Source organism: Echiichthys vipera (genome assembly GCF_963691815.1).
Source record: "Echiichthys vipera genome assembly, chromosome: 5".
In the NCBI taxonomy this organism is placed as follows: Eukaryota; Metazoa; Chordata; class Actinopteri; order Perciformes; family Trachinidae; genus Echiichthys; species Echiichthys vipera.
The window spans coordinates 28,893,294-28,921,277 of NC_139830.1; the positions used below are offsets into that span (position 1 = coordinate 28,893,294).

Sequence of the window (27,984 nt, forward strand, 5' to 3'; positions counted from 1 at the left end):
GTGTGAGGGAGGTCATGAAAAGGTCAGTCAGCCTGAAGGAGAGCTGTGAGTATATGAAGTATAGTTTTGAGCCAAACCACTAAATCTGTTTAGTACAGGCTTAGAGTAGCATTTTACGGAGCTCATAACAAAGATGCTGTGATGCAGAAGATGATAACAGCTTTTAAGGTTAACAAATGCATCTCATTATGGGCTGTGTTTAGCGGTGCTGCCTCTATCTTGAGCCAATACCTGTGAACATGACAGTGTAGGGAAGGGTCCTTGCAATGTTAAACTCTCATGCTGTAATTCGCTGCAACCGGGCAAATAGTTTTTATCTTCACAGTCATCATCATTCTCCAGATTCAGCAGTCAGCCTGGGGAGCCTCTGGCACAAGTTTGCCCCCCTCGCACTGCGCCCAATGAGGCCTAAAATGCGGAGATCTACTGCAGTAACACCTCAGCCAGAGAGACAGCCCTGGATTTTACAGAGGCAGCCCTGAGGGAGGCAGGCTGAGGAAGATGGAGACGAGGAGGAAGCAGATGACTAAAGCACAAGCAGGAAACTAAAGTTGTGTATCAGTGAAGCTGGCTTCATGACAGCAGCCCATAATCGTTCCTGTTTTAGAAATGACATTAGGAAAAGGTTACATTTGTGTCGTTCTGGCGTCTAGTTTCGCAGGGTGTTGGCTTTGCTGTTGTCTGGCGACGACTTTGGCTTCAAGGTAAAGGAAATATCCATAGTTTGGTCTTCCGTGTCTTTCACTTCTACAGTATATAATCAGTCTCTGATGTGTGATGCTTTCCAGGAGTTTTTTGTGATAAAGTGTGATCTTTCCAGATTTTCCCACCCCCTGAAACTCCGCATGTGTTGTTGTTGTATTACTTTATAGATATGTCAGGCCTCTGTGGGTGGTGATATTAATGTCTCTGCCCTTTTTCTTCGATGGCTTTCTCCTCGTAAGAGTATTGAATCTTGGTGCAGAATGATGAATCCAAAACCCTGATGTTAAGAGCCAGCAGCTGTTGAAATATTTCAGGCTGAATATTTCATTAAACTCCACATCCTCATGTTAACAAATGCCAACGTTTCAGTACTATCTTCCATTCCACATCATTGTTGTGACGGTGGAAAATACAAATGAGAAGTGGGTCGAGGGTTGCGTCTGATCACAGCTGACGGGGGGAGCAAAGATATGTGTTGTTTACTCTACAGCGTGAGTTGCGAGGAAAGTGCAGAAAAAAGCCTTTGAAGCAAAAACGAGCCCTTTCAGAAGCCCCCCCCCCCCCCCCCCCCCCTCGCAGAACCATCAATAAAAGATAAGGGAAGAAAAGCCGCACGGAGATGAGGCGGTGGGGCAGTGACAATGAAAAAGATGAAAAAGCCTATTACTTTTCTTATTGATCTTTGTGCCCGATGGGCGATGCACTGAGGGAATAATTAGTATGTGTTACAGCAAGTCACCGTACCAACCCTTTACATGAAAGCAGACATTCTGTCCCTACACATATGCACATACTGTTGGAGCCTGACTAGCCAGGTGTCTAGTATATGGGCAAAAATGCATTGGTCCTAGAAACAAATAGCGTCCTCCATTTAGCTCCATTGTTGCCCAGAAATAATTAAAATGCACCAATGAGCCACACTGTTGCACCGGGTGTTCCTCCACACACTGACTCAATCCCACATGCACTGTTCTGCAGCTGCACTTACTGACCAGCGCACTAAACCTTATTCCCCCCAACAATCAGAGTTAGAATCAGAAATACTTTAATAATCCCAGGCTGAAATGATTTTTGTTACAGAACTCCAGATATACAAGCAACAAATATTATACAGACAACATATATTAGAAAAACTCAAATTTAAATGTACAGAAATGAATATTTACAGTAGTGAAATATATAGAAAATCAAAATACCAGACTAACAAATACACTAATCCCCCCTGTTTGAGTGACTTTGGGTTAAAGCTACAGCGGCTCGCTGTTTTAGCAAATTACTGAGCCTTTTAAAAAATGAAACTGTTTCTAAATAGTAGCATCTGTAATAATCGAGTTTGGCACAGGCAGGCTGGAAAAGTATACAGAGATGACACACACAACTGTTGGTTTTGTTCTGCCTAATGGATTTATTTATTGACAATAAAACATACACAAAAATCACCAGCTCATCCTTTAAGACAGTGATAAGAGATGGTTTATATGTCAGTCTACATAAGGTAACTCAGGAAAGGCAGCTGATATCTCTGTGCATATCCCACAGAAGCATGAACACTTGAACAAACATTAGTGTGATTCAAAACGACCTAAAATGACAGAAACCATCTTTGGTCAGAAATGATTTTGCATGTACTTTGAGTTTTTAGTTTGGTCTGTGTCCCATTCGCTAACATGGGGCGTGGGTTATGACATATACTGCAGCCAGATGCTTTGGCTTCACTTTTTGGGGGCTGTCAAGCCATCCATCCTTATACAGTCTATGGTTTAAAGTTGTCAGCAAACGTGTGGGTGTTTGTTTCTCATTGACACATCCGGCACGCCATCCATTTGGAGTAACGCTTCTTTTCCCCTTACAAAATAAATTAAATCCACACTCTTTTTAAAGCTGTTTTAGTCTCTGGCAAATTCGGGATGAAAATATCTGGCTCATTATCTGCTAAATGCTCGCTACGTTTAGCAGCTTGTTGCTATTTTTTTTTCCATTTGGTGCTGGGAAGGCAGCACCAAGCTGAGCTTTTTCCTGCTGTGCCTGGAAACCAAAACAATGAGCTAAAAGATGATAAAAGTGTGGAAAGAGCTGAGGGAAAGTGCAGAGTCATGTGTTTGTCACTATGAGGGACACCTTTTGCATAGTCATTTTGGAAATTTCTCATGTAAAATATTTACAAGTGCAGCTTTAACCTTGTTGCTCATTAAACTAGATATGTTTTTTCTTTAACTATGGCAGATCCAGGCTCTACAGCGTGGGGTTTTCTCCGGTCACAGCCTCGTGTGTTTACATACCTTAACACATGGTCATCATGCCTCAAGGGCTGGTTGAGCTGCTGTTTATGATCTTTCTCTTTTTACATTGTTTTAGTTTGACAGTCGGGCTGTTGAAGAAAGAAAGATCCATAGTTTCCAAAATGAAATAAGTGAACTGAGCTTGACTCGGTGCCTGGGTCTAAATCGTTACAGATTGCCAAGCTTTATGGTTGAGGTTTTACTGTGAAGACACCAGTCATTGTTGTCTGCCGTAGCCTCGGATTCAAACCATATGTTGAGCTGAACATCTATTCTTGTGACTGTCAGCAGATCGGGCTGATTTCTTCTACTCGTCCTTCCTCCCAAGTGTGAAACATATGCACAATGGTGATAGGAATTGGCAACAGCACATCTTTTTCTTTATTCATCTTCACACCAAGGGGGAGTATATCACACAATAACAACCTATATTATGGCACATTGCCTTTGGGAGAATTAGTTAAGGGACCAGTTTATGGATATCAACAGGGAGTTAGTATTAAGCTATATTATGCAAAGATCATGATCTTTGTAAACAACCAGAAAATGAAATGTACACCTTCTGAGTTGAAGTTCCTTGTTTCTTTCACTGAACTAAGACGTTAGCTGAATTACCTTGTGCAATCCTTAAAACACACTTCATTCAAACCGGAGAGAAACAAAATAAAACTCACCAAAATGTCTTAGTTTGTCTTTCCTCTGTTGCAACAATCACCAACTCTGGTTTGGTCCAAATAAATCCTTCATTGACAGAGTTGATGTGAAAAGAAACGGCAAATCACCAGATGTTATTTTGCGGATCATCACTAATATCGCACCTCACTGAAACGGGACAGAAACATCCGAAAACCTCCCCAAAATACTACAACCTTCAATGTGCTCGATGGCAGATATATTTGTCCCATTGCACAACCCTAGTTACAATGAAGCAATAATCTTTTCGTTTGCTACATTTGTCATTTTGTTTATTGCTTTACTTTGTTTCATGTGACTTTAGAGAATATTTGAATCTGCCTTCTTTCTGAGGAGCATCTTTACTTTTTTGTCCTGCAGGCAAACCTGAATGACTCTCATAACCAGATGGTGGTCCACTGGGCTGGAGAGAAAAGCAATATCATTGTAGCCTTGGCTCGAGACAGCGCAGGAGCCACCGGGCCAAAAACCAGCTCCGTAAGTACACCTGAACACATCCGTGGCCTTTTTACAGGCTGTTCTACATTCTCACGGTATCTCATCAGTCTTAACCCCCCGTTTCTCTTCTCCTCTTGTCATCAATGTCCTTCAGCAAATCAGCAGCGCAGCAGAAGGTGGATGTGTGTTCACACTTGTGTAGCATGTTTCTCATGTTTCTGGTGATGTTATGGTTGTTGTGCCACAGATTAAACCCTCCATCTGTTACATTCACACACACACACACACACACACACACACACACACACACACACACACACACGCGCTGGCACACACACACACACACACACACACACACGCTGGCACACACGCACACACACACACACACACACACACACACACACACAGCCTCAAGCCTCAAGCACAGTCATTGAACATAGCATGTCTCTTCTTTATCTTTATCTCTGTTTCTGTTTTGACTTCCCCACCTGGGCTGCTCATCAGCTTTCACAGTTCGCCTTCAATTATTTACTTATGAGGGGTTTTAAGGGCAATACCAATATTGATACCTTTGGATTCACCTTGAATGATAAAACGTTTATATTTCCCCGCTAAAATGTTCCACAAAACTTCAAAAATTCAACGTTGGGGATGGCCGGTGTCTAAGTGGTTAGAGCACTCGCCCCATGTAAAGAGGCTGAAGGTCCTCGAGGCAGCGGCCGCGGGTTCGACTCCGACCTGCGGCCCCTTGCTGCACGTCTCCTCCTCTCTCTCTCTAACCTCACTTCCTGTCTGTCCTGTATAATAAAAAAGGCTTGAAAACTGCCAAACAAATAATCTCAAAATAAATAAACAAATCAATGTTGGATCAGTATTGATCAATCAAATAGGTTATCAAACGTTATCATCCATCCTATAAGAGTTGGACATCACCATCCATCACCAAAATATCTAAGTTTAATTTTTTAATTTAATTCCAATATTTGCCCAACGTAACAGCCGACCAAAGGACAGGTTAACGCCAAACACAAAAGCACTTAGATATTTGAATTGTTCCTAACATCACACTGTAGATGAGTGTAGAGCCAAATGTTTTGAAAATGTTTAACTGTCTCCTGTGTGATGTAGTGGAGTGGATACTTAAGCCTCTTTGTTATTTACAGCTTGATGGAATTCTTTAATTTTTGTTTATGAGTGTATTTCTTGTCCTGAAGAAGAAATGAAGTACAATCTACGTATGGGCCTAATGAATTAAAGGCAAATATAGATGTTTCTTACAGATTTTTTGTTTTGTGCTCCTTTTTGTATTTAGATTTAAATCATTCTTTTAATGAAACTACAGGCTGTATGTGTGTTCTATTAAATAAGATACAGAGTATGATTCTACCAAGTGGAATGGGCACCGTTATGACTCTGTAAAGGTAAACTGAAGGCTGCTTTCCTAAACAAATAACTGTATTATATTTAATTATATTTATATTTGTATTATATTATATTTAACCGGTTTAATTATTACACATTTTACAACCAATTCTAAAAAAAAACATTGAGTAATAAAGAATAAATCAAAATAAAATAAGTAGCTAAATAAGCATCATGTTCAGTGTCAGTGAATTTTTGATTTTTTTAATAGAAAAAAATATATATAGACATGACACCATTTCGGAAAAGATATATACTTATACTGATGTGATAGGCTGATATCGGTTATTCACATCACATATTTATTACAGTAACTAAAGCTTACATTCACAGGTGTTGTGACAGCAGGTGTAAGCCTGTTAAGATGCTGTTAATTATGTCATTAAAATAGATCCTCAGGTGATTTAAAACCTGCACACTTTCATATCGCAATTTTGACATAAAAGTGATTAATCATTCAGCCTGTATCTACTGTCTATAATGCAGAGGCACGCCTTACTACAGGATCACAAGGTGTAGTCATCGATCTTCTCCCTTTTGTCTCCAGGTCTACATGTCCTATGACTACGGGACCACTTTCACACTCGTATCAGACAAGTTCCAGCTTTCAGGGGTCAAGGCCAAGGACGGCAACAAGCAGGTCATCTCCCAGTTCTACCACAGCCCTGCAGACAACAGGAGGGTAAGTCACTGCTCCTGGGAAACGAGTGGGCGCACTGCTGCAGGGAAGGTTATGAAAATGAGGTGAAACATACACTAGAGGAGTCTCTGTAGATAATCTAGATAGTCTCTGGAATTATCATGTCAACTGCCTGCATATAGCGCATCTAACACAAAGTATAGTAGGTGGGGTTGGTAACTTCTCTCTCCAAAACATTCTTTTCCCATTTTACAGTGATGGAAGCCACTGTGCTCCTGGGTACTGTTAATAGTTAAGGATCTGGGGTTTTTATTATACTCCATTCCTCAACACATATATATTTTGGAGATCTACCAAATTCAGAGGTTTGTGGAGATTTTTAGACCTGAATTTGCTTTTTCCTTTAGCAAACAATCTGAAACTTGAGGTCCTGCATCTTTCTATAGCAAGAAATTGAAGTTGGCACACTTTAATTGTCCTATGAAGTTCTAGAGACATTCAAGGTTGGTCAAAAGGAATGTAATCGTTCTCATGTAGAAATTGCATCTAAAGGCTTGAGTATGCTTGAAATAAACAAGTTTGGATGTCATATTGTCCAACAAGTCTGAAAGCCAAAGTATTTATAACTGTGAATTGCCACACGGGGCTAAAAGCCAGCGGTCATAAACGGGATCGAGACAACATAATCTTTCAAATGGAGGTGACTTCGGCCAGTCTGTCCTTCAAGGCATTTATGGCTTTGCATTTGTACACACAAAAGTGGAAGAAGCAGTTAGACGATCCAAAGTGCACTTTGTTTCAAGCAAACTGATGATCTGAGTTAGAACTGAGAACTGTTATTTTATATTTTCTTAACGTAAGCAAAGGTACCATTTTTACTTTGAAAAGTATTTAATTATTAGACTGAATGGTCCACAGGGTTCAGATGCAGTTTCTCATCTTCCAAAGCTACTCTGAAAGAGAAACCTGGCCCTCTGCTTTCCCGTGTACTTCATAGGCAGTAAATGATTGGTGTTCCATGACTTTGCTGCATCATCATTACATAGAGGATTTCATATTTTACTAATTAGTTGCTGTGAGTCAGAACAGCAGGAGCACAGGGTGAACATTAAAGCTCACCCTCCTTCCAGTCTGTGGAGAATGCACATGGTTTCACAGGGCTCACCGTGTCTGGGACGGGGAATAGATAAGAAGAAGTGGACAGCGATGAAGCAACGGTGCTGTGCCAATATATAGATAGGCAGAGAGAGACAAAGAGCAGGATCTTCCCTGGGTTTCTGCATAATATCATAAAGCCCCAGAAGTCCCATAATCACACTGTGGTTGCTGGCAGAGTAAACTTTGAATAAAGAGGTGATTACACATTTGTACACCAGAGTTTTAGAAGTGAAGGCTGTATCATCTTTAAATCACTTCTAAATGTAACTTACTTGTATTAAAAGTTTATTTCTTCCCCCTGATTTTCATCTTTTGCAGCCTCTTATAATTTGAAGTATTATTTTTCCCTCTGATGTGTCCCAATCAAACCCCCACCACAGGGGGTTTGATTGGGATTGTTGATCCAATAAGGAATTGCCAAAAACTGCATTTCTCTGAGTGTCCACTAGGAGTAGTTTGCACAATAGAGCAGTTTCTTATTGACCCCCATGTTAAACAGGCCGTTTTCACAGCATAACAACCTATTCAAGGCCTGATACAGAAAAAAACATTATAGTCTGTATGTGTAGGTCATATCTCCATGACAACACTGAGGAGGGTGAATTTTTTTTGTACCAGGCTAGTTTTTATTTTATTGGAGGTTAAAGTTTATGAATAATTAGGGGCGGGGCCTCTTGAGTGACAGCTAGCCTTTGGAGGCAAGTTTTCAGGATTAGCATGCTTACTTAGACAGACTGTGATCATTCGTGTGTGTTTCCATAAGTGACAAGATGGTTTGCTCTTTGATCAACTGTACAAACAGATGGTTGAGGAACACACCGTGTTAATGTTAGCTCTGTTATCCTAATTAAATAGCCAGACTTGCACCACGACTTGCAGTACAGCCTGCTATCTATGACATATATTTTAAAGTATAGGCATGGTACTGTGCTGAATATCAGTTTAAATCATAGATCATAGATGCCTGCACTTCACTCCCAGAGCCGGTGTAATCTCTGCTAGAGACACGGAGGGCTGTGTCAGTCTCTACCCTCTAAAAAAATCCTGTTCAGGTTACAAAAAAATGACTCCCATTCCCTCCCAGTCCTGGGAAATAATCTCAACATTGACTCCCACTCCCGTTTATCTAGTAACGTGTTCTGTTAGTCTATCTCCCAGGCGGTGGAGCTAATGTGGCTAATTCTGTAAACCTCACCCAGACAGCTGTATCTCCCTCCCCCTAACGTCACATCAATGCCCTTTTTTGGTAAGAGGAAATGAGGAGGAGTCAAAATTTGACAAGATGGCGGCTCCTAGAGGCAAATATGATTGGATCCAGTTAAGAGAACGGGCCTCGACCGAGACGCTAAGTCCATTTTTGATACAGTCTATGGTCCCAATCCATAAGATTTGAGATACCTTGTTTCTAGCATCGTGTTTGGCAGTAAGATGTAACTGCAGGCGAGCCTGTTCTTTCAGCCCTCCATCTTGTCACATTCATGGTCGCTATGCGTGGATTTACTTACTGATGGATTTCAGTTTCAAATGGTGTGTTCTGTAAGGGTTTAAAGCTGCTTTCCAACATTCCACACATTAAGCTCGGTTTAATTGTGGTGGTACGTATAACTCAGGCTGTGACAACTGTGTAAAAGTTGTGAAATGTCCCCTACGGCTCTAGCAAAGGTTCATCTAGTTGGGAAAATAACCCTGATGATGTCATCGCGATGTCACCATGTCACCGGGGTAATCTCACTCTGGGCTTGAAGACGACACAATTATGGCAAAGCTTGAGTTGCGGCGTTTGAAAGACGTGGGCATTAACCGGACAGGGAGGGTCTAGCAAAAACATGTTATGGAGTTGCATTATGGGAAATGTAGGTTTTTGGAGTTTAACCCACTCTGCTGCTTAAACATTACCATTATGGAAGTATTACCCCCCCTTTAAAGACTGCAGAAATATTCAGCTGAGTTTTACTTGAATGTCAGTTATATTTTCTGTATAACAGACTCCAAAATCCTCTTAGTGGATATTGTAAGTTTTTGAGAGAACGTCTTTATTTCTTCTCTTATGTTTGTGATTCTGTTTCGTCAGTGCAGCTGTACTGTTCCCTGCTTACACAGAATTGAGTGGTTACTGGGAATACAGTGACAAAGCACATGGAAGTGAGCTGGGAAAAGTGGGATTAGCACAGTACAGTACATTACATAATCAGACTTTGGGCTGGGGAATATATGTGTTGATAGAGCACTTGCTATGTAACACTCTTTATGCATTTCAAAATTAGCTTAGACATAATTTCTCTAATTCAAATAATGTCTTATGTGTTGTTTTGTGCTGAACTGGGTATTTCTTTTTTAGTACCTTTTTGTGGACTCCACCAACAACTACCTGTGGAACACCTTTGACTTCTGTAAGAGCGTCCAGGGCTTCTCGCTGCCCTTCAAACCGACTGACCTGCTGCTCCACAGCAGGAGATCCAACCTAGTGCTTGGCTACGACAGCTCTCACCCAAACAAACAGGTAAAGACTCCACCTGCTGCACCAGCTTCATCTTCACTGGGTGTAGTCTAATCATTGTTTTATGATTCAATCTCCTTGGTGATAAGAATGACACAGGGATATTCAGCTTGGAGAAGGAAGTGAAACTAGAAATGGTTTACATCAGGATACAATACTATGCTTCATTACTTTATTAATGAAGTTTGGATAAAACAAACAACCTCAACGGATAACACCAAAGGAAAAAACCCAGCCTTAAACTTTCGATGCAGCTGTAACTTCTAAAGTTAGGCAACATAACGTTAGCAGCACCCCCTCTCTCACATGATATTTTGAGCTTGCTAGCAATAATATAACGTTAGACAGATACAGTTACATTAAACGTTACATGGTATGTGCTGCTTAGTTACCTAACTTTATAAGTTACAGGTAATATGAAGGTTGTATTTTTTACTTTGGTTTTACTGGTGGAAGTTGTGTAGCTTAGCTTATAATAAGTCTACATATCTAGTGGCCCTGATGTGATACATTATAATATTATAATGTTACAACAATGTTCAACACACAAAGTAATTTGTATGATTGTTTTGACCAGCGATGACAGAATTCGGCCAATAGCGTAGCTATAGACGTAGCTGTATGGATAGTCTGACTAATCTAATGGTAAAATTTGCAAGTTAGCTAGCTAGCACACCCACCTGTCCCTCCGTCTCTCCCTGCCGCTTATCGACTTTTGCGCGAATGAGAGCTGACAGAAGGACTGGAGATGGACGGCTAGCTAGTTAGCTTGCTAATTCCACCGTGCTTTCATACTCTAGGGGTTACAGAAAATGAGCCAAACAAAGTTGTCTCTCGTCTCGTTGTTATATTTTAACGACTAACGTTAGCTAGCTTGTTAATTCCCTCATGCTTCATGATACACTGGTTACCACTACAAAGAGCAAACACTGCGGCTATTTCATTAAAATTAAATGACATAAAGTGAATAAATGTCAAGCCATAATCTAATAGATCTTTAATACATTAAACTGAGACTACAACTCCCATCATCTACAGATGCTACTTCACAACGGTGTCATGTTTTGATTGATATGCCCAGAGTCCGGAGCTCTGCAGTGAGACCCCATTGAGTTTTTATAACATCAGATTTCCGTCCTATAGCCAAAATCTTTGGTTAGAGGCTTTATTTATAGTAGGGCTGCAACTACCGATTATTTTAGTAATTGAGTATTCTATTGATTATTCCATCGATTAATTGAGTTATCAGATAAGAAATGGTTGTTAAAGCGCAATACTATATACAACAGAGATAATAAGACTGGTCTCTTAACAATTAACAAGTTACTGGTTTCCTTTAAAAAAACAAACATTTTTATTTGTTAGAATTGTACATTCTGGGCTTTAAATAAAATTGAGAAATATATTAAATAATATAGACATGTAAAACTAGGCCTAAACATAATAACTATAAGTTCATAAGACTGACCAATATTTACTTATTATGCAGAAGGTTGCCCTATACCCATTACTGCAATACCATTTAAGTGAACTGACTGGGGGTATTTTAGGCTGTATTGCTATTAAAGTAACACCACCTGATATTTTGGTTTAGCGGTATTTTACACACTGTGTAATTAAGTTTGATTGCAGTGAACAGGGTCAGTGGGTGTACGGCAATCTTCACCATAGTAATAACCCAAACTTGGCACCACAATGATTTACATGGCTAACTAGCCATTGCATGATGCCAAAATTAATGTATTTATTCGCACAGGCATACATCTAAACTAACAATAACATCGGCTGACGTTTATGCCAACGTTAGTGTTACGTTAACTTGTGTCCGGAGTGCACAGGCCAGTGGATGTATAAACTTGGTGCTTGCAATGGGATGCTGAAGCGCACGGCTGTGCTATTTCGATACACTAATTCAACTTTTCAATACACACACTGCACAGAGTTTTCCTCAAGTTTGAGCTTGAATTGGTCCCACACGTTTGATTGTTTCTGTCGTTTTCTGACGGCTTATCCTCTACCCTCTTTGCTGCTTACTCTCTCCTACTCCATTTTGCTTTCCATGACAGCTGTGTTGTGTGTGTTGTCCTCCGTGCGTCCTCTTCTTATTCTTTTCTCCTTCTTGTTATATGGTGGTTGAAAAGTTTTAGCTCATTATGCCACCTATCAACTCCTCTGTGCGAACACGGTGCTCTGTATATACTTTGGATCAAATGCAGAATATATTCAAAGCCTTTTTGCCTCTGTGATTTTTAATTTACCTGATTACCTGAAGTTACCTGAGTCATTTCAGCCCTAAGTTTTAGAGACAAGTACTAGCACTAGTATAACTCGTTTAACTATAAACATATTAAAAAATCAAGAAAATGTATTTCCTTACAGTTTGATCAGTAGGAAATGATTCAGTTGAAGACTGGTTGTACCTCTTGAGCTGCTATCAAATGTGCAGCACCTTTGCGATGTTAATGTTCAATATGTGGTAACCAAGATTAGAAGATGTTTGTTGGTGTTGGTGTGTCAAATTCTCTTCTAGACTGTGGAGACATTGGCGCACCCATTTGTATACATGAAGGTTGTTGACCTTTTCATCTTTATGTTTATTTTTATGATTTGTACTATATATTAATTGCTATATTTTTGTATTTATCATACTATTTTTTTATTGTACTATGGACCTTCCATTGTGTCCTGAATATCATCCATCTATCCATCCATCAATCTGTCTATCCATCTATCGATTTATCTATCTGTCTAGCAACTACTGGTTGCTCAGGTTTTCCCATGGAAGCTTTTTTGGTTTCCTTGTCTTGAGTTCAAGCACAATAGAGACAAACGGCTCTCCAGTGTTCTCCTTGTGACATGCGTAAGAGCCAAAACGGAGGAATGAGCTTGACCTACATTTTTACAGTGCACCATCCCCCTCTTCTCCTTCTTCTCCCCCTCCTCCTCCTCCACCTCCCTTTCCTCCCTGTAGCTGTGGAAATCAGACGACTTTGGGGAGACATGGGTGTTGATCCAAGAGCATGTGAAGACCTACTTTTGGTAAGACAACCGCTGTCTCAGCTCACGACAAGTACAGTATGCAATGAAGGGTGTAAATACTGTATGTCAGAACTGTACATGGAGGACAGAGTAAATTACTGTCCGCATAAGCTGCAGTGTGGTAAAAAATGTAATGCTTTATTAAATTATAACTGCGTGATCGCTATATAAGGATCAGAGATGACAATGAAAAAATTATGAATGAAAAATAAAGGGGTGATAATGACCTACACCCTAGTATGCACTGGGGCAAATCATCAGCAATACAACCTTAAAAATACATACCAGTTCAGGCTGGCTTGATTACACTGATTAAGCTGAATTAGATAGCTTTTGAGCAGCTTAACTGTTTATTCAAGTAAGTGCAATTCTGAAGATCAGTGAGGCCACTGCCATACATGGACATGCATACATTGCTGGATACAATAATAGTTATAATAGTTTCAATGTAATAAACTACTTTCTACATGTTACTGTAGCTTAGCTGGCTGCATTTCTTTGGGGGTTAACATTAGTTTTAGTGCAGTGAAGCTTCATCTATGTAGTGTAACTCGTAGCTTAGATCACTGCACTTCCCAAGTATCTGCCCAACACTGGTAATAAGCAATATGTCAACGTTCAGTTCATATAGTAGATTAATGTACCGGCAGCAGTTATGATCATATTTACAGTGGTGTTTATCTGTGTTTATCTTTTGGGAAGGGCAAGTGGATGGGTAAACAATAGTTGAATCTTTTCATCTTTACATGTCTTTATTTTTTGCACCAAATTATGGGGAGTAGTTTTGACAAGACTATTGTTAAGTATCGGTATTGTTACCAGTATCTCAATACAATCCTGAAAATACCCATCGTTAATTCCAACATAAACAGACTAGTAGTTTGTTCCTAATAACAAGAGAAAATCTAACTCCTGCTCTGAATCAAAATAGCTGATTTCTATTGCTTTAACCCAGACAAAAGCAAATTGATAGGTCTGTTGTAGAAGTAGCCTTTCTTCTAAATGCATATTGAACTGCACTGTTGCCAACAACCAGACAATGAAATAAGTGATTGCATACCCCTTTTCCATGCCAAACGCTCCAGCAGTCTGAGCCTGTTACTTGAAATTTCAATGAAAGCATTCGGCATACAGGCAGTCCTCAAGACTCTAAAAAATAAGGGCTGAGGGAACATGAGGAAACCGCACTGAACAACACCATCAAACCACTCTGATGTTTGTGAGTTGATAAATGAGCATTGTATCCCCCCCTGTCTGAGTGGGTGCTAGATGAAAGCACCTTTAGACAGATCACGTGTTTGCCGTCGCTCCCTGGTGAAGCTGAATTACTTCTTTGTCAGTGAGCAGGATTCTGACACTGATAAAGACAACACGTACTGTGTTATCAGCACACATACACCCACCTACATGCCTCACCTGGCTCATGTTCACTATATTGTTGAATTGAAAGGCACGTGACTTACAGGTACAGTGGAAAAATATGAAAACATCATTGTTGACAACAACATTTCCTCATTAGTATACAAAGCGTGACAAAATGTATTCAGGGCAGACTTTGACTTTCAGATGCAGTTTTTCCCCCAGGTTTACAGCGTTGTAAACTTAAAGGAATCGTGGTTTTCATGTGTTTCCAATGCACTGTAGCTAGTTGCCTGAATGTTCTTTTATTGTGGTGCCAGCCATTGTTTAATCAGACAATTTAATGATGAGGGTCGTAATAAAGGTCAATCCCCACATGGATAAATGAATCAGCGTTAACATACATGAACACACTTCAACACAAAATCACCAGGATCACAATTATACAAGCAATAATCAGAGCCACAATGCAAACTCAGTTTAAATCAGTGTATTGCACAATGAGCTACACTCGGCATCAGAAAATATATTTTAAATAATTGTTCAAAAGGTCCAAATAATGTTCTCCGACAGAAACAGTCCAAAGTTAAATCAAAAATCACTTCATGGTTTTAAGCACAACAAAATAAAGAAAGAATTTCAGTTTGTTTGATTGTGTTTTAGTTGTTTTTTTTAGGAGTGAATCATCTTCTCAATCTAAATAATAAAGGATATCTGATAAGTTTCAATTTTGTTTTTCCCGTTCCCGAGATATTGCATGTGCAGACACGGTATACAGATTAACATGTCCTAAATGTGAGTTGCTCCTCTACGAGACTTTTGTCCTGATTTTCATCTCACAGACAGCTTTTGGCCCCACAAGAGGTCCCATAGTGAAATCAGGTTTGGCTCTGTGCTCGCTGCCTTAAGCTCGAATGCTATGTATGAACTTTTTAACGAGAGCAGAGCGGCTCACTGGTGCCTCGCAGACACACTCCAGATATCTAGCAAGCTAAGTATCTGAGCTGTCGGGGACAATGAGAGTGCCAGATGCAGGCTGAGGGGAGACGAGAGGGAGGGGATGCCAGTAACAATAGGAACTTTACTGTATATGTGGCCACAGACGGATCCTGCTGCCCTGGGGACCGGCACAGCAGCGAGTCGAAGCTCAGCTTGCTCGCAGTTGTCACAGTACTCTTGGTTTGAAAGCAAACAATCCGGGCTTTCAACTGTAAACTCATCCGCGGCAGTATAAGATATCAGAGCAAATGCTCTAGTTTGGAGACCAGACACACATCAGGGATTCCTCCTGGTGAAAGATCTGGTAGTTGGAGATTTCTTGTCGCTGTAAGTGCTGTTAGTGTGAAAATGAAAACAACTTCAGATCTCCTGACACAAAACAGCAAGTTGTGTCGTTTGAACAGAACAGCAAACTGACCACTTTGAAAGTCTTGTCTTGGGAACTTGGCATTACCTGGCATTTGCACCAGGGGGCTATTTCATGAAAGCAGGAGTTAGAAACCTTGAAAAAATGAAAAAGCCAGCTTTGATCTAGTCTATTCTAATCGTCCTGGCTTAATTAGTTGCACCTCCTCCAAGCCAGAATGAGAATAGGTGGCTTTGTCAAGCCAGGTGTAAGTAATTCTGATGAGTGCGCGTTCACGGCTTTCAAAGGGAGGCTGCGAGGTCGACAGCAGATTTACTGATGCAGATATGGAAAAGATGCATGCAGCGTTCTTCTCTGTGTCTGAACAGCAAGTCCTGATGGAAACTTATGAGGAAGTGAAGCATGTCATTTGTAAAAAAGGAAATTTGGCTGCTATTATTAAACAAGTAAAGGGCAATATCGGGCATTTTTGTAACTTGTCATTTAAACAAATTAACAAGTGAACATGTTACCCTTGAAGTGAGCAGTGGAATTGGTGGTTAGTGGTTAATTTGCCAGGCTATTATATATATGGAGATCAAATAATAAACACTTTGCTCACTGTTTTTTTTCACAAAATAAAGGTTGCTAGTACACCAGTTGTATATACTGTACATCAATTCATTGATTTTATTTCCCTGGCTGCCGTAGCGAGTGAGGAGAGTCAGCCCATAGTGACCCAGACTGGGAGCTGATCAATCAATGTAGATTCTGTAATAAATGTAACATATATACAGTGGGATATCTGTGTGATTTAAACAATTGTCTATGCAGATTATGCTTCACTAAATGCCACAGAAATAGTTTTAGGAGTAAGAAGTAAAATAAGAAAATGTGCAAATTGCGATAGCCAAATGCTGCGCCGGTAGTGGCCGGTTTTAAAATCAGCATCAGAATCAGAAATACTATAATAATCCCAGGGGGAAATTGTTTAAACGTTAACGTAATCGCCCAACCCCACTTTTGTCTTTGCGTTGACTCATCATGCAGTCACGTCATCTCTTGCAATAGAGGCTGAATATACTATATGGCAGTCAGTCTTCTTGGCCAGTTGGCAGTTTAGCAACAAAACTCTACTTACTGTGTTCTTCATCATCTACAAAGTACTCTTACGGCAGCTAAATCCTGATCACTTACATTAAGTTTTTGTCATCCTACGTTCATAGATTGATAGTATGATCTGATAAAGTCTGTTAAAGCTACGCCACTGCAGTGATACACCAGCCAAGAGTAACTGCAAATTATCTGAGGACATAGGCAGTGTAAGTAAAGATTGATCTTCTACTCTCCCCCCTGTGGCTCCATCCAATTTGGATCTAATCCTGTTTGTTCTGGCTTTAGCAAGGGGGCGCTTCTGTTGTGCTGCAGATCAGTCTTAGGCGTTGAAAGCCAAAGAGACTCAAGCCTGACTCTCAGCTGCTAGACGCCTTTAAAACCAACCCAATCTGATGGGTCGGTCCCCCACCCAACTCCTAATCCTCTGATCTCACTGCTAGCAGACAGACTGAGTAAAATCCTCTGTGCATACAATGAGAAGTACAATCTCTTTTTCCATATGGATTACAGACAATGACACAAATCCTGCAGATCGAGTGATGTTAAATGCATTGATAGAGGAACAGGGGAAAGAGGGGGAAGGTTAACAAGACAACACATGGCATTGGAAGGACTACATGTCAGGGCTTCAATAAGGAAAAGAGCAAACTTTGGAAGTCAGCATTTTGGTTTAGTAAAACCTAGAAGTGTGACAATGGTAATTAATGATACTGCATGGACTATTACAGCACACTGTGAGTCCTTACTACAGCCGATTGTTTATTATAAGCCCATCAGTCAACCTCTAGTTTATTACTAGTCAAGTGCATCTATAATACTCCTAAACTTATTATTAATTTTAAGTCACATCTAAAATGTTTTATGACTTGATGTAGTGCATTCACTTTGAATGCCCTCATAATGCACTATAGATGTGGTGATTATAGAGTGAAACCATAACGACAAACAGAACTGGCAGCAAGTGAGAAACTGTCAAAACAGTGGAGGATGGATGTTTAGAAAGTGTTTATATGGAAGGGACAGAGAAGGACTGCGAATAGCACTCCATACACTCTGAGCCCAGACAGTGTCCATCAGTTAAACAGGGACCTTTGAAAGAATGCCACAGAGGCAGGGCTGAGCCGAGACACTGCTCTCTCTGTTTAGCTCTTGAGACTCTGGAGGAAAACGCACTGATTTGGAAGGGAGACGATAAGACCCAGTGAACCTCCTTCATTCATTCTGGCCGACTCTCCGTGCCATGGTTTCGGAAAACACCCCTGCTCTACACTTATGGCCACAAATAGTTTTATCATGCTGATATTTTTGGTTTGAACATGCCGATAGTCTGTTTTTTGTGCTGACATTTATTATCTTGAAATGGTGCCATTGTTTATAGCTAAAAAAAATGACAAGGGTTCTTTGTCGGAGTGAAAAGCTTCAGCAGCAGCTCAGTGAAAGCCAGAATAATTCAGTTATTTTAGGTGGTGATGAATTCAGTACGTGTTTTTCAGAGTAAAGTTGTCCATGCTGGACTGATATTTGGAATGAGACATTTAACGGAAAACACCCTGGATGGGAGGTATTCCGGATACCGTTACATGGTAAACCTAAGCCATAAGAACTCCAGACAACGTCAGGAGAATCAGGCCCAGAGTTTCCCTTTCACACATGCAGCAAACAACAGGAAATTGTTTGTGTCAGATGCCTTCTCACTTACTGGAAATACTCTTCTTTGGTTTTGGCTAGGGGTGGTGCCTGGGTAGAGTGTTTAGAAGGGAGGACATGACCCAGATTACATCGCAGTCACAGAGCTGATTTGTAATTTGGTCATCAACAACCGAGTCTCTTACCCTTCCTTGAATTTGTCTGATGGTTTTGGCGTTGACCCTTATCAACAGAAGCTCCAGAATCTCATTGTCTCTCCAGTTAGACATTTTATTAAATATATAATGTGCAAAACCTCACAGAAGGAACAGGAGTGGGATTCAAACCCCAAACTGTCATGTTTTGCGAGGTGACAGTGCTAATCTCTGAACCACTTTGTAGCCCTTGGGAAATTTGAATAACACGTAATGTTTTTGACTAGCTTTGACTTTGAACAGACCGTGTTGGTGCAAGAGTGAGGAAGATGTAAAGTACAGATCCAAGTGCTTCAGCTATCACATCCAACATTTTTTAATGGAAAAATTAAAGGGACTTCAAGTAAAGGGGTGTCCAAAATAGCTCATACTATTTTGCGCCCTCAATGCAGAAAAAGATGAGCCATGGTCATCGGTCGACCTCTTTGCCTGATGACACTGCATGCTTTTGCTGGAGCCCTCTGCACCAGCAGGCCCCTGTTTTAATGCATCAGTTCCATTGAAATGAAGGGTGTGTGTTTCTGTGTTTCACATGGTGCTAAAGTATGTCTTAGTACTCTGTCACACTAGGCCATCATTTTGTGGTAAAATTGGATAATTTCAACTTAAGTGGGGTGCAGTAAATCTGTGCAAATTTCAAACTTCAATTTAGCTTTTTAACTGTGTCTTTTTAGTTCTTCCTTCTAGTGTCGATTAACCTCCTCTGTGGTAGTATAAACTGCTCCTCAAATGGGGTGTGAGTCCATGATATAAATGCATCTTTTGTATAAACTGTGTGAACTTGTCCCTATGAGCAATCAAGCTAACTCAGAAAACTCAGAGAGCTATTGTGACTGACTAACGTCATCATGTCCCTGGCTTTCTAGTGTGGCTTAGTTAGTGCAGGCCCATAAAGACAGGAGATAGGACAGGATCACCCCTTTAATGAGATGGGTGGAGGATGGGGTGTTAAGAGTTTTATAGGCCCACTATGCTCCATTAAATGACCAACAAAATATTGTGATTTGAAGGAAGAAATATAAATGATATATATCTCTAAGAAAAGAAAAAAGGGTCATCCGTAAAAGTCAATGTTTGATATATCAAGAAGATTGGTCTAACAAATTGGTTCCGTGTTCTTCCATATTTTTTCATATGCACCTGCTTTATCCATGCCTTTAAACTTCCCTCCCTCCAATCTCCCTCTCCAATTCTCCCTCTGTCACACCTGCTCCTTGCCTCCACCTCTGCTCCCCCATTACAGGGGCGTGGAGCCCTACGACCCCCCCACCACTGTGTTGGTCCAGAGACACGAGCCACAGGGTGTCTCCACGATACTCAGCAGCACCGACTTCTTCCAGAGTGAACAGAACCGCACAGTGATCCTGGAGCAGGTGGACAGCTTCCAGCTCCGAGACAAGTACCTGTTCGCAACCACCACACGGGTAAGAGAGATGTTTTGAACATCTTTTGGTTAATGACTTTATTTCGGTTAAATTCGGCAGGGTGATGTGGCCACTGTGTTGTCTTTGAGCTCAAAACGTGCAATTTTGAACTTTTTTCTAGCACATAATACTTGTGTGGCCTAATGGATTGATGACATTTAATAAAAGGGTAAAATTGAGCTGAAACAATTAACCGATGTATTGATGAGTCAATAGATAATAGAATATACAGTAGAATAGAATATTACTTCCACATGCTCATGTTTTTGTTCATGTTTTGTGTCACTTGACTTTGATCATTTGGGTGCAAAGCTAAACACTCCTAGACTTTGAGCCTTAAAGGAATAGTTCTACAATTTGGGGAAATACATTATTTGCTGTCTCTGAGATGAAGGGAGACGAGACAGATCAATATTCACGTCTGTGTTAAGTACGTAACTAAAATTTGTGTTGTCGTGTTTAGCCCAGCATAGCGTAAATGCTGGAAGCAGGGGGAATCGGCTGAAGTGAAAAAAATGTAAATGTAAATGTCATGACTTAAGACATATCTAATTTGTTTAGTCTGTACATAATGAGAAAGTAGCTCAGTAATGAATGTATGGATGTGAGATTGGTATCCATCTTCTCTTGTCACTCAGAAAGAATACAAATAAGCCTATTTTCATACATTATTTTATCTGAATAACATAAGACTGCTGACAATGAAGAATGCGGTTAAACTCCAATTTACTAATATGTACATCCTGTAAAATATCCATAACAGTATTTTCTGTTTTCTCTTTATTATGGAAATAAATGAAAAGAAATTACCCTTCTGAATTTTTACAACATGTTGGTACGTAAATCATGATTGTGCACGCATGTACCCATTTGAAAAGATTTCCTAAAGAACTTTGCCTATTGAGACATACGTAGAGTATTTTAACATGGGAGTGTAGTGATTTTCGGAACGGCTTGCGCGGCAGTATAGCATTCACTGTCATTGATGAAAGGAGCTGGGTCCAGTGGGACCTTTTGTACTTGTCAAAGCTTCAATGAAAGAAAGGAGAGTTGTACAGGTACGTAGAGGGAAGAATGTTTGAAGAAGCCATTGTAGGCTAATAAAGTTTAAAAGTAATGGTTGTGAGATTTGGAGGAAATGGAAAAAAAAAAGTGTTTGATCACCCCGGTAGTGTTTTTTGTGTTGTCCGTGGTTTCCCCATGGTTAAATAAATACAATTCCCCACTACAAGTCTTTATTTAAACTGTACCACACAGTATTAGACAGAAATGTAATGAAACAACTGACAGATGCCGTTCCCTGCTGTTCCAACTGTGCACCTGCATACCATTTCAAAAGCTTAAGCAGTGTAGTGAGCAGCCAGTTTCCCACCTCAGCATAATGTGCTGAGTATAACAGACGTTAGATCAATATTTGGCTGGCGGTAATGTGAAGTGCTGTGTGTTTGTCAGTTAGTCTCCAGTGTTTGTGTATCCGCTGCCTAACTGAGGCTTCTTTTACACAAACAGTGGAGCAGATGGCGAACATGATTTGGATCTCATCTCCCCACTTGTTTCACAGGCTTCCACAGACAGATTTGCTTTCCTCCACGTCACATGTCGGCGTGGGCTGACGGCAGCCCCTGTTTTAGAAACCGTTACTTGTAAAGAGAGGTCGGCTGTGAAGGATTCGTGTGATCTGATAATTGATATCAGATGGTTCATCATACGATATAATTGTGATATAATACATCTAGCTGAGCTGCTGCTTTAAATAAGCGGCTATTTGTCTGTCGCTTAGAGGATTCAAAGTCATGATTGATGTTTCTCTACATAACAGTTTCCAGTGCCCTACTACGCTAAATAGTCAATGATTTGAATGACTGGATCTACTATCATTTTGTCCCTGTCTGCTGAGAAAGAAAGTGGTCTTTCTATACACTCTGTAAATGTGTTTTCACCTGTTAGTGCAGATGCATGATGCATATGGTGCAGTTTACTGTACACACACACAAGCGGACAGTGTTTAGTGCCAGGGTAATGATGTAGAAGTAACATACAGCAGTCTTAATATGTACCAGTGGCTAATGTGGTCAAAAGTAACTTCTAATTACTGATGTGTTGAAAAGACACAGAGGTTAACCTCTAAGTGTTTACAGACCAACAGCTGCTATTTATTTATTTTTTACTGCTCAGAACATGAAGGGGAGATGTTGAAAAAAGACATGAGCAGGGTTTGAGCCAGAGACAATGGCCTCTTTTTATTCTTTGGGCCCTTTATTATCCCCCATTAACAAAATATATCAGCATTTATTTTACATGTTAACAAAACTCCTCACTCAACCAAGACGGCTCGTTAGAGATAGAAATGCCAGAATTGACAACATAAAGTTAGTAAGGATTTTGTGTTCTTTTTTTTTGTTCAACAAGATAAGGTCAAAACCTAGTATGTGGCTGGACTGTTTATCGTCACTGTGCTAAAGTGTGTTCAAATCAGTGGTGTAGTGGAGGGTATATGCAGGTATGCTGGTTTACAGTATATCAACCTATCAGCCAAAAAGCCATTGGACTATGGAGGAGAGTATACCAACGTCTTAATCTGTAATCTACCCGCTATGCAATATATACAGGTATATATACATATGTGTATGTTTTAAAAAGAATAAATTCAGAACAGGATTCAAATTTGATCATATTATTATGTATTATGTTATTATTATATACTACTACATTTCACCTTATGTCATATGTCTCATATCCTTCTTACATATCTTGATTTAGGCAACCATATTATACTTTATTTATAAGTCACATTGACTCTCACATTATATTCTATTAGCCTTGCGATATAAATACAGACACTGACTCATATCATATATATTGGTCTGGTGCCGTGGACCCATTGGACCCGCTGGCTAGTGTCCACCATTAGTTAAAACTGGACTAAATAAAAACGTTTAGTTATTTACTGTTATATACATCTGCTCCACTTACCATCCTTTTTGTTTACCTCCATATTGATAACTCTTTTTTTCTTTGACTCTCAATTCCAACTTTAAGGATGCTTAAAAGTGAAAACAATTCAAAACCAATGACATGGGGCCCCTTTAGAGAGGTGTTCTACTGATATTTCATTGTGTCCATTGGTTGTTCGAGGGGGAGGAGAAGGTTGCGGTCACACTGCTCAGACACTGCTGTGGTGTAACGTTTGTCCCTCGGGGGACAGTCACAAACTGCCTCTGAGAACAGCTGTAAAAGCCCCCTGAGGACGTAACAGGACTGTTGGTGCATACTCACTTCATCACTCTCTCTGACCATTGGTGACCCACCAACTGTGTCAGTCACTCAGGGACTCTGTGACTGTCGCCGTTATACCACTGGCCTTCACTGACGCGGTCCAGCCAAAATGAACATATTAGTGTCAGCCAATGACCATCTAGCTTTAGCTTTTGAGCCCTGTGTTTTGTAGCTGTACCAGTTCTTTACTGACCAACAAACATGTTAGTGATATTCCCTCAGTTACACTTAAACTACATCACATCAATATGTTAATCCCCTTAATTCAGATCTCTGGAGCAGTCAGAGCTGAGCAGCCCTGTCAGTCTGTGAAATTATAACGCTAATATTAATGCAGAAGACAGAGGGGCAGCTGGGATTTATCGACTGAATGACACTGACGATATCTGATATCTTCGGATATCTGTCAGATTTGATTCACCAGCAGTTTGTAATTATTACTATACAGTACAACTACATAGCCGTCAGCAGTAAAAGAGCTCTGATAAATGCAAGTGTACTCTGTCAGATGTAGCTGCTGAATAATAAAAAGGAAGTGCCTTATCTATAGTGGGTTTTGACTGACTGTCAGATGCAGGAAGTTGAAGCACACAACAGGATATTGTTGCAAAGTCAACACTTTTTAATACAGGAGGCTGCTTTTGAATTGATATCAAATCCAAAAAATGAATGTGTCAGAGAACATAACCTTCTAGAATTAGTCTGTGACCCAATACTGATCCATCTGGGGCTCGCTGAAGTGGAAAAGACAGAGAGACTTTGAGCACAACAGGGCAAAATAATACTGCCAACACTTGACCTGTTTGTTTAGGTTTCCTCTCTGCAATGTTTCCTCAGAGACCTACGTTTCTAGAACGATTCATCACTGCAGCATGATATGAAGGAGGTCAGGGGGGAACACTAAACATTACTGATAAACCAGAGAAGCTCAGAGAGTTTAATGTTGCCGTTGAGAGGCATAAAGATGAGAGATGGTTATTGATCAGCGTCTGCATACTTTCTCTTAAGTAGTACTGCTCATCAACGTGAAAAATGTATGGAGAGTTGAGACTGTCACAGTTTACTGTAACCAGCAAGACTCAGAAGGTCAGTCATACTGTCCTGTTCGAGACTCTGTTTCAGTTTTTTCCTCTGCTAGGTAAGGAAGGTTAGCATCATTCTGAACTAAAAATAAAAATTGTTGAGTGTAACTTTGAATAAGTTGTTGTGATTAAATTTTTTTTACAACTGTTACTAACTGAGAAAACAACAACATTCTAAGGTCCCGTCAAATTAAAGCAATACATTTTTTGGAGTTCATCTAGCAAAGACATTTGCTCAAGGTTGCCACAAACGCGCATCCACTCTGAATGTTTTAATGTGACAGCTCAGAGTTGGACTTCCTTCAAAACTTTCTGCCAAATTGAATCTGCATCTGTTCTCATTCACTTCCCCCTTCGAATGGACGTTGTGTGCAGTTGTTCTGCCTCATTTTGTATTCAGTTGGTTCATTCCAATGGAAGAAGAGCGGGAGTGGAATTTACAGATGAAAATATTCTAATTTAAAATGTTTCTCTAAAAATCTCCATTGAAAAGACCAATTCATTGTTGTTTAAGACACATCAATGATTCAGGTCATTGCACTATGTGACATGTTGCTTCATTGTCCTGGACACACCCAGTATGTATATTTTGAGTTCATCCCACACACACTAGCCTGCTGGTGTAAATACTCTGTGTCAACTCTGTGTATTAATCTACAGCTGCAAATGTTGTTGGAGTAATGTTAGCTAAAAACAATGCCCATCTGTTTTTGGAAATTATATCTGTCCTGTTTTCTGGAGACATGGGTTTGGGGCTCAGTGACCAAGGGCTTGTGTCCATAAAGCGTATTTCTCTGGCAGAAAGGTGCTGGTAGAGGGCTGTGGGGCGTGGTTGAGCGCTTCATCTCAGTGCTTGATGTAGTGAATTTTTGAGCTGCAGTGAAAATTATCTCCAAGGCACACCTTTACATATAATTAATTGTATATAAATCATCATAAATAAGACTAATCTCAAGGCAAGTCTGACCAGCTCCCAAGGCACACCAGTGTCCCACTGCACACAGTTTGAGAAGCTCTAAATCACCCCCTTTATTTATGATTTGTTCAGTAAATCAGATAGACCTGGTGTTGTGGCCATTTCAGCTTGTTGGAAGCAGAGTAGACAAATGAGAGCATTGTTGGCAGGATTGACAGTAGCTACATTAGTTATGTTGACAGCTAGGTACTTCTGTGAGATAAAGTAACAGTGGATTGACACAGCTCTACAGGTTGTTGTAAGTATACTTAATTAAGAAATAATGTTAAGCTGAATGAAAGCAAAATGACAGTTTAGTTTAGTGCTCCCTCCAATCGAGTGCTCGTCAGTGCTTGTACACCAGATTCCTGTGAACGCGCCTGTGTCTTCTCTCATCAATAAACAGCATGGAGTACACGCTACACAGAGGTAGGCTGGCTAACTTACTCATAGATAGCAACTGCTAATGTCATTAAGCGTATGCCTAGCTTGACGCGTGTGCCTGTGATAATGTAACATGCGCGAAGGGGGAGGTGGGATCTGTGACGTGTGCACGAACTGTGAACTGTCCTGAGTGGACAGGATGATACAGGCTCGGTGGATTTTTGCAAAACAAACATCACGCTCTAGGTGTACGTAGAGGCACCCTTTTTTTTCCTAAAACCGATGATTTCTGTTTTTCTATCGGAGCATAGTGTCGGTTTCAGTGACAATGATCAAACAAATGTTGCGGACTGCACATTTAAGTGTTGCTGGAGTTTTGACCTCTTCCGACTCCTTTCCCTTCTCCATGCACCTTGTTAGTAGGTGGAGTTGTGCCAGAAACCCCCACTCTACTTCTGTTTTAAAGTGACTGTCAGGCAAACGAATTGTAGGGTATGGTCTTTTCATGGGAATTGTCGATAGTAATTTACACCGACTGCCTTGTCCTTTAAAACACACAGCTTCTAAGTGTTAAACAACAGGGTTCTCTTCCAGTTGTGATTGAGCCGTCTGTGACCTCCCCCCTATCTGAGCTCTGAATATGACCTCCAGAGCTGCACAGAGCTGATGAGACCACTCAGACAGACTAGTACAGACCTGGGAACAGCCACTGCCTCTGGGGCTTGTATAGCAGCGCTAGTGTACGGAGTGGAATGGAACAGACACAGACCGTCACAAAGCGTCAGCTCTATAAGCCACTTCCTGCTTGCTAGTAGCTGCTGTTAGCAGAGCTATCTGTATTTTCTACAATGCTTTTGATATAAAAAGCATAATTCTCCTGTCTAGTCTCAGTTACTTTCTCCCCTCTTCTGTCTTTGGCTTGCACTAATAGGATTAGAATAATGGAATATCACAAGTGCTTTTGGCAGTGCCAAGCTGCTTAAGCTAATTAAAGAGCCAGAGAAGGAGAGTTTTATCTAACAATAGGGATCCTGAGAAATAGAGCGCTAATCAGACCTTAAAGACCGCAGCCTTTGGTCCCATTGCGGAGACCTGAAGAAGATAACTGGCTTAGCAGATGTAATGAGGAAGTCAATAAGGCTCATTCCTTCTCTTCACAGTTATCTGTTGGCCATACGCCTTCTCATTTAGAGCACAGATTCTCTGCTAAGAAGGTTTGGGACAGACAGAGAGCAAAACAGGAAGTGGCGATTGGAATGATTCCTCCCAATAAAGTGCAGCATACTTTCCCGTGGCTTCTGAAACACTTGCTTGCAATTCCTTAAACAATTGAATTTAGTGAATACCTCAGACTGTTGGAAATTCCTGGCACTGTCCTCTTCTGTGTTGGTATTTTAACAGGAAATTCCCAGTATGCCCCCGCATTGATAGATGCTATTGCTACTCAGTGAAGAAAGTAGTGCTATTTATTTTCTCATTGAAAAACCCATTTTTGTAAATGTAGCTTTTTCTATGTGTTCTGGCCACATCCAAATGGTGTTCTCATTGTTGATGTGTGACATGGAAGATTTCTTTTTTGGACTTATAACATCAGTGCTGTTTTTCTCCTTTGTGAGCCAAGGAAACATTTTGTGTAATGGCAGATGAGGCTAAAATAGTGCTGGCTCCAACCGCTAACAGGACTTTTTTTACTTACTTTTACCACTACTCTCCACTGTATTGAGGAAAAGAAGCACCCAGCAATGGTCTGATTGTGCTACAGAACGATCAATGTGCCATTGCAGCCAGGTGACCCTCTGGAAATTTTTTTAAACAGTGCTTTTGTGGACGACAAAATATACCTGTGTACATGTGGACTTGGCCAGAAAAATCTCTGTAAACAGTGGAATATCACCTTATAAATATGTATAATATAATACGGCAAATTTGTTAGCAAGCTGCTGTTTTTTATTTGTATGTACAACATCAGCATTCGTCTGGAGGTGTTTTTCTGGCCACCTGACAATTATTGTTCACTTCGGTTGTTGTTACTCGAGTGGTTAGAGCAGTCGCCCCATGTAAAGAGGCTGAAGGTCCTCAAGGCAGCGACCCTTTGCTGCATGTCTCCCCCTCTCTCTCTCAACCTATTTCCTTTCTGTCTTATATAATAAAAAGGCTTGGGAAAACTGCCAGAAAAAAGAATCTTTAAAAAGATATATTGTTCACACTCCTTTTTAGCTCTGCTTTTGGTGTTCACAAACTCCTGAGGGAAATACCTGGCTCTTTAGCTGCCAAATGCTCCACCGCTGTATGTTCACCATCCGCTTTGTCCGTCTGCTGGGTAGTGCTGGG

General features: G+C 40.5%; 1 protein-coding gene across 1 annotated transcript in view; it reads left to right on the forward strand.

Moving 5' to 3' along the window:
• Positions 1 to 27,984, forward strand: part of sorl1 (sortilin-related receptor, L(DLR class) A repeats containing) — a 104,409-nt gene that overhangs the window by 18,062 nt on the left and 58,363 nt on the right. The window contains exons 2-6 of the mRNA XM_083913918.1: positions 4,038 to 4,154; positions 6,085 to 6,219; positions 9,674 to 9,835; positions 12,804 to 12,871; positions 19,776 to 19,956. Coding sequence (XP_083770044.1) covers positions 4,038 to 4,154; positions 6,085 to 6,219; positions 9,674 to 9,835; positions 12,804 to 12,871; positions 19,776 to 19,956 — 663 coding nt within the window. The remainder of the gene's footprint in view (positions 1 to 4,037; positions 4,155 to 6,084; positions 6,220 to 9,673; positions 9,836 to 12,803; positions 12,872 to 19,775; positions 19,957 to 27,984) is intronic.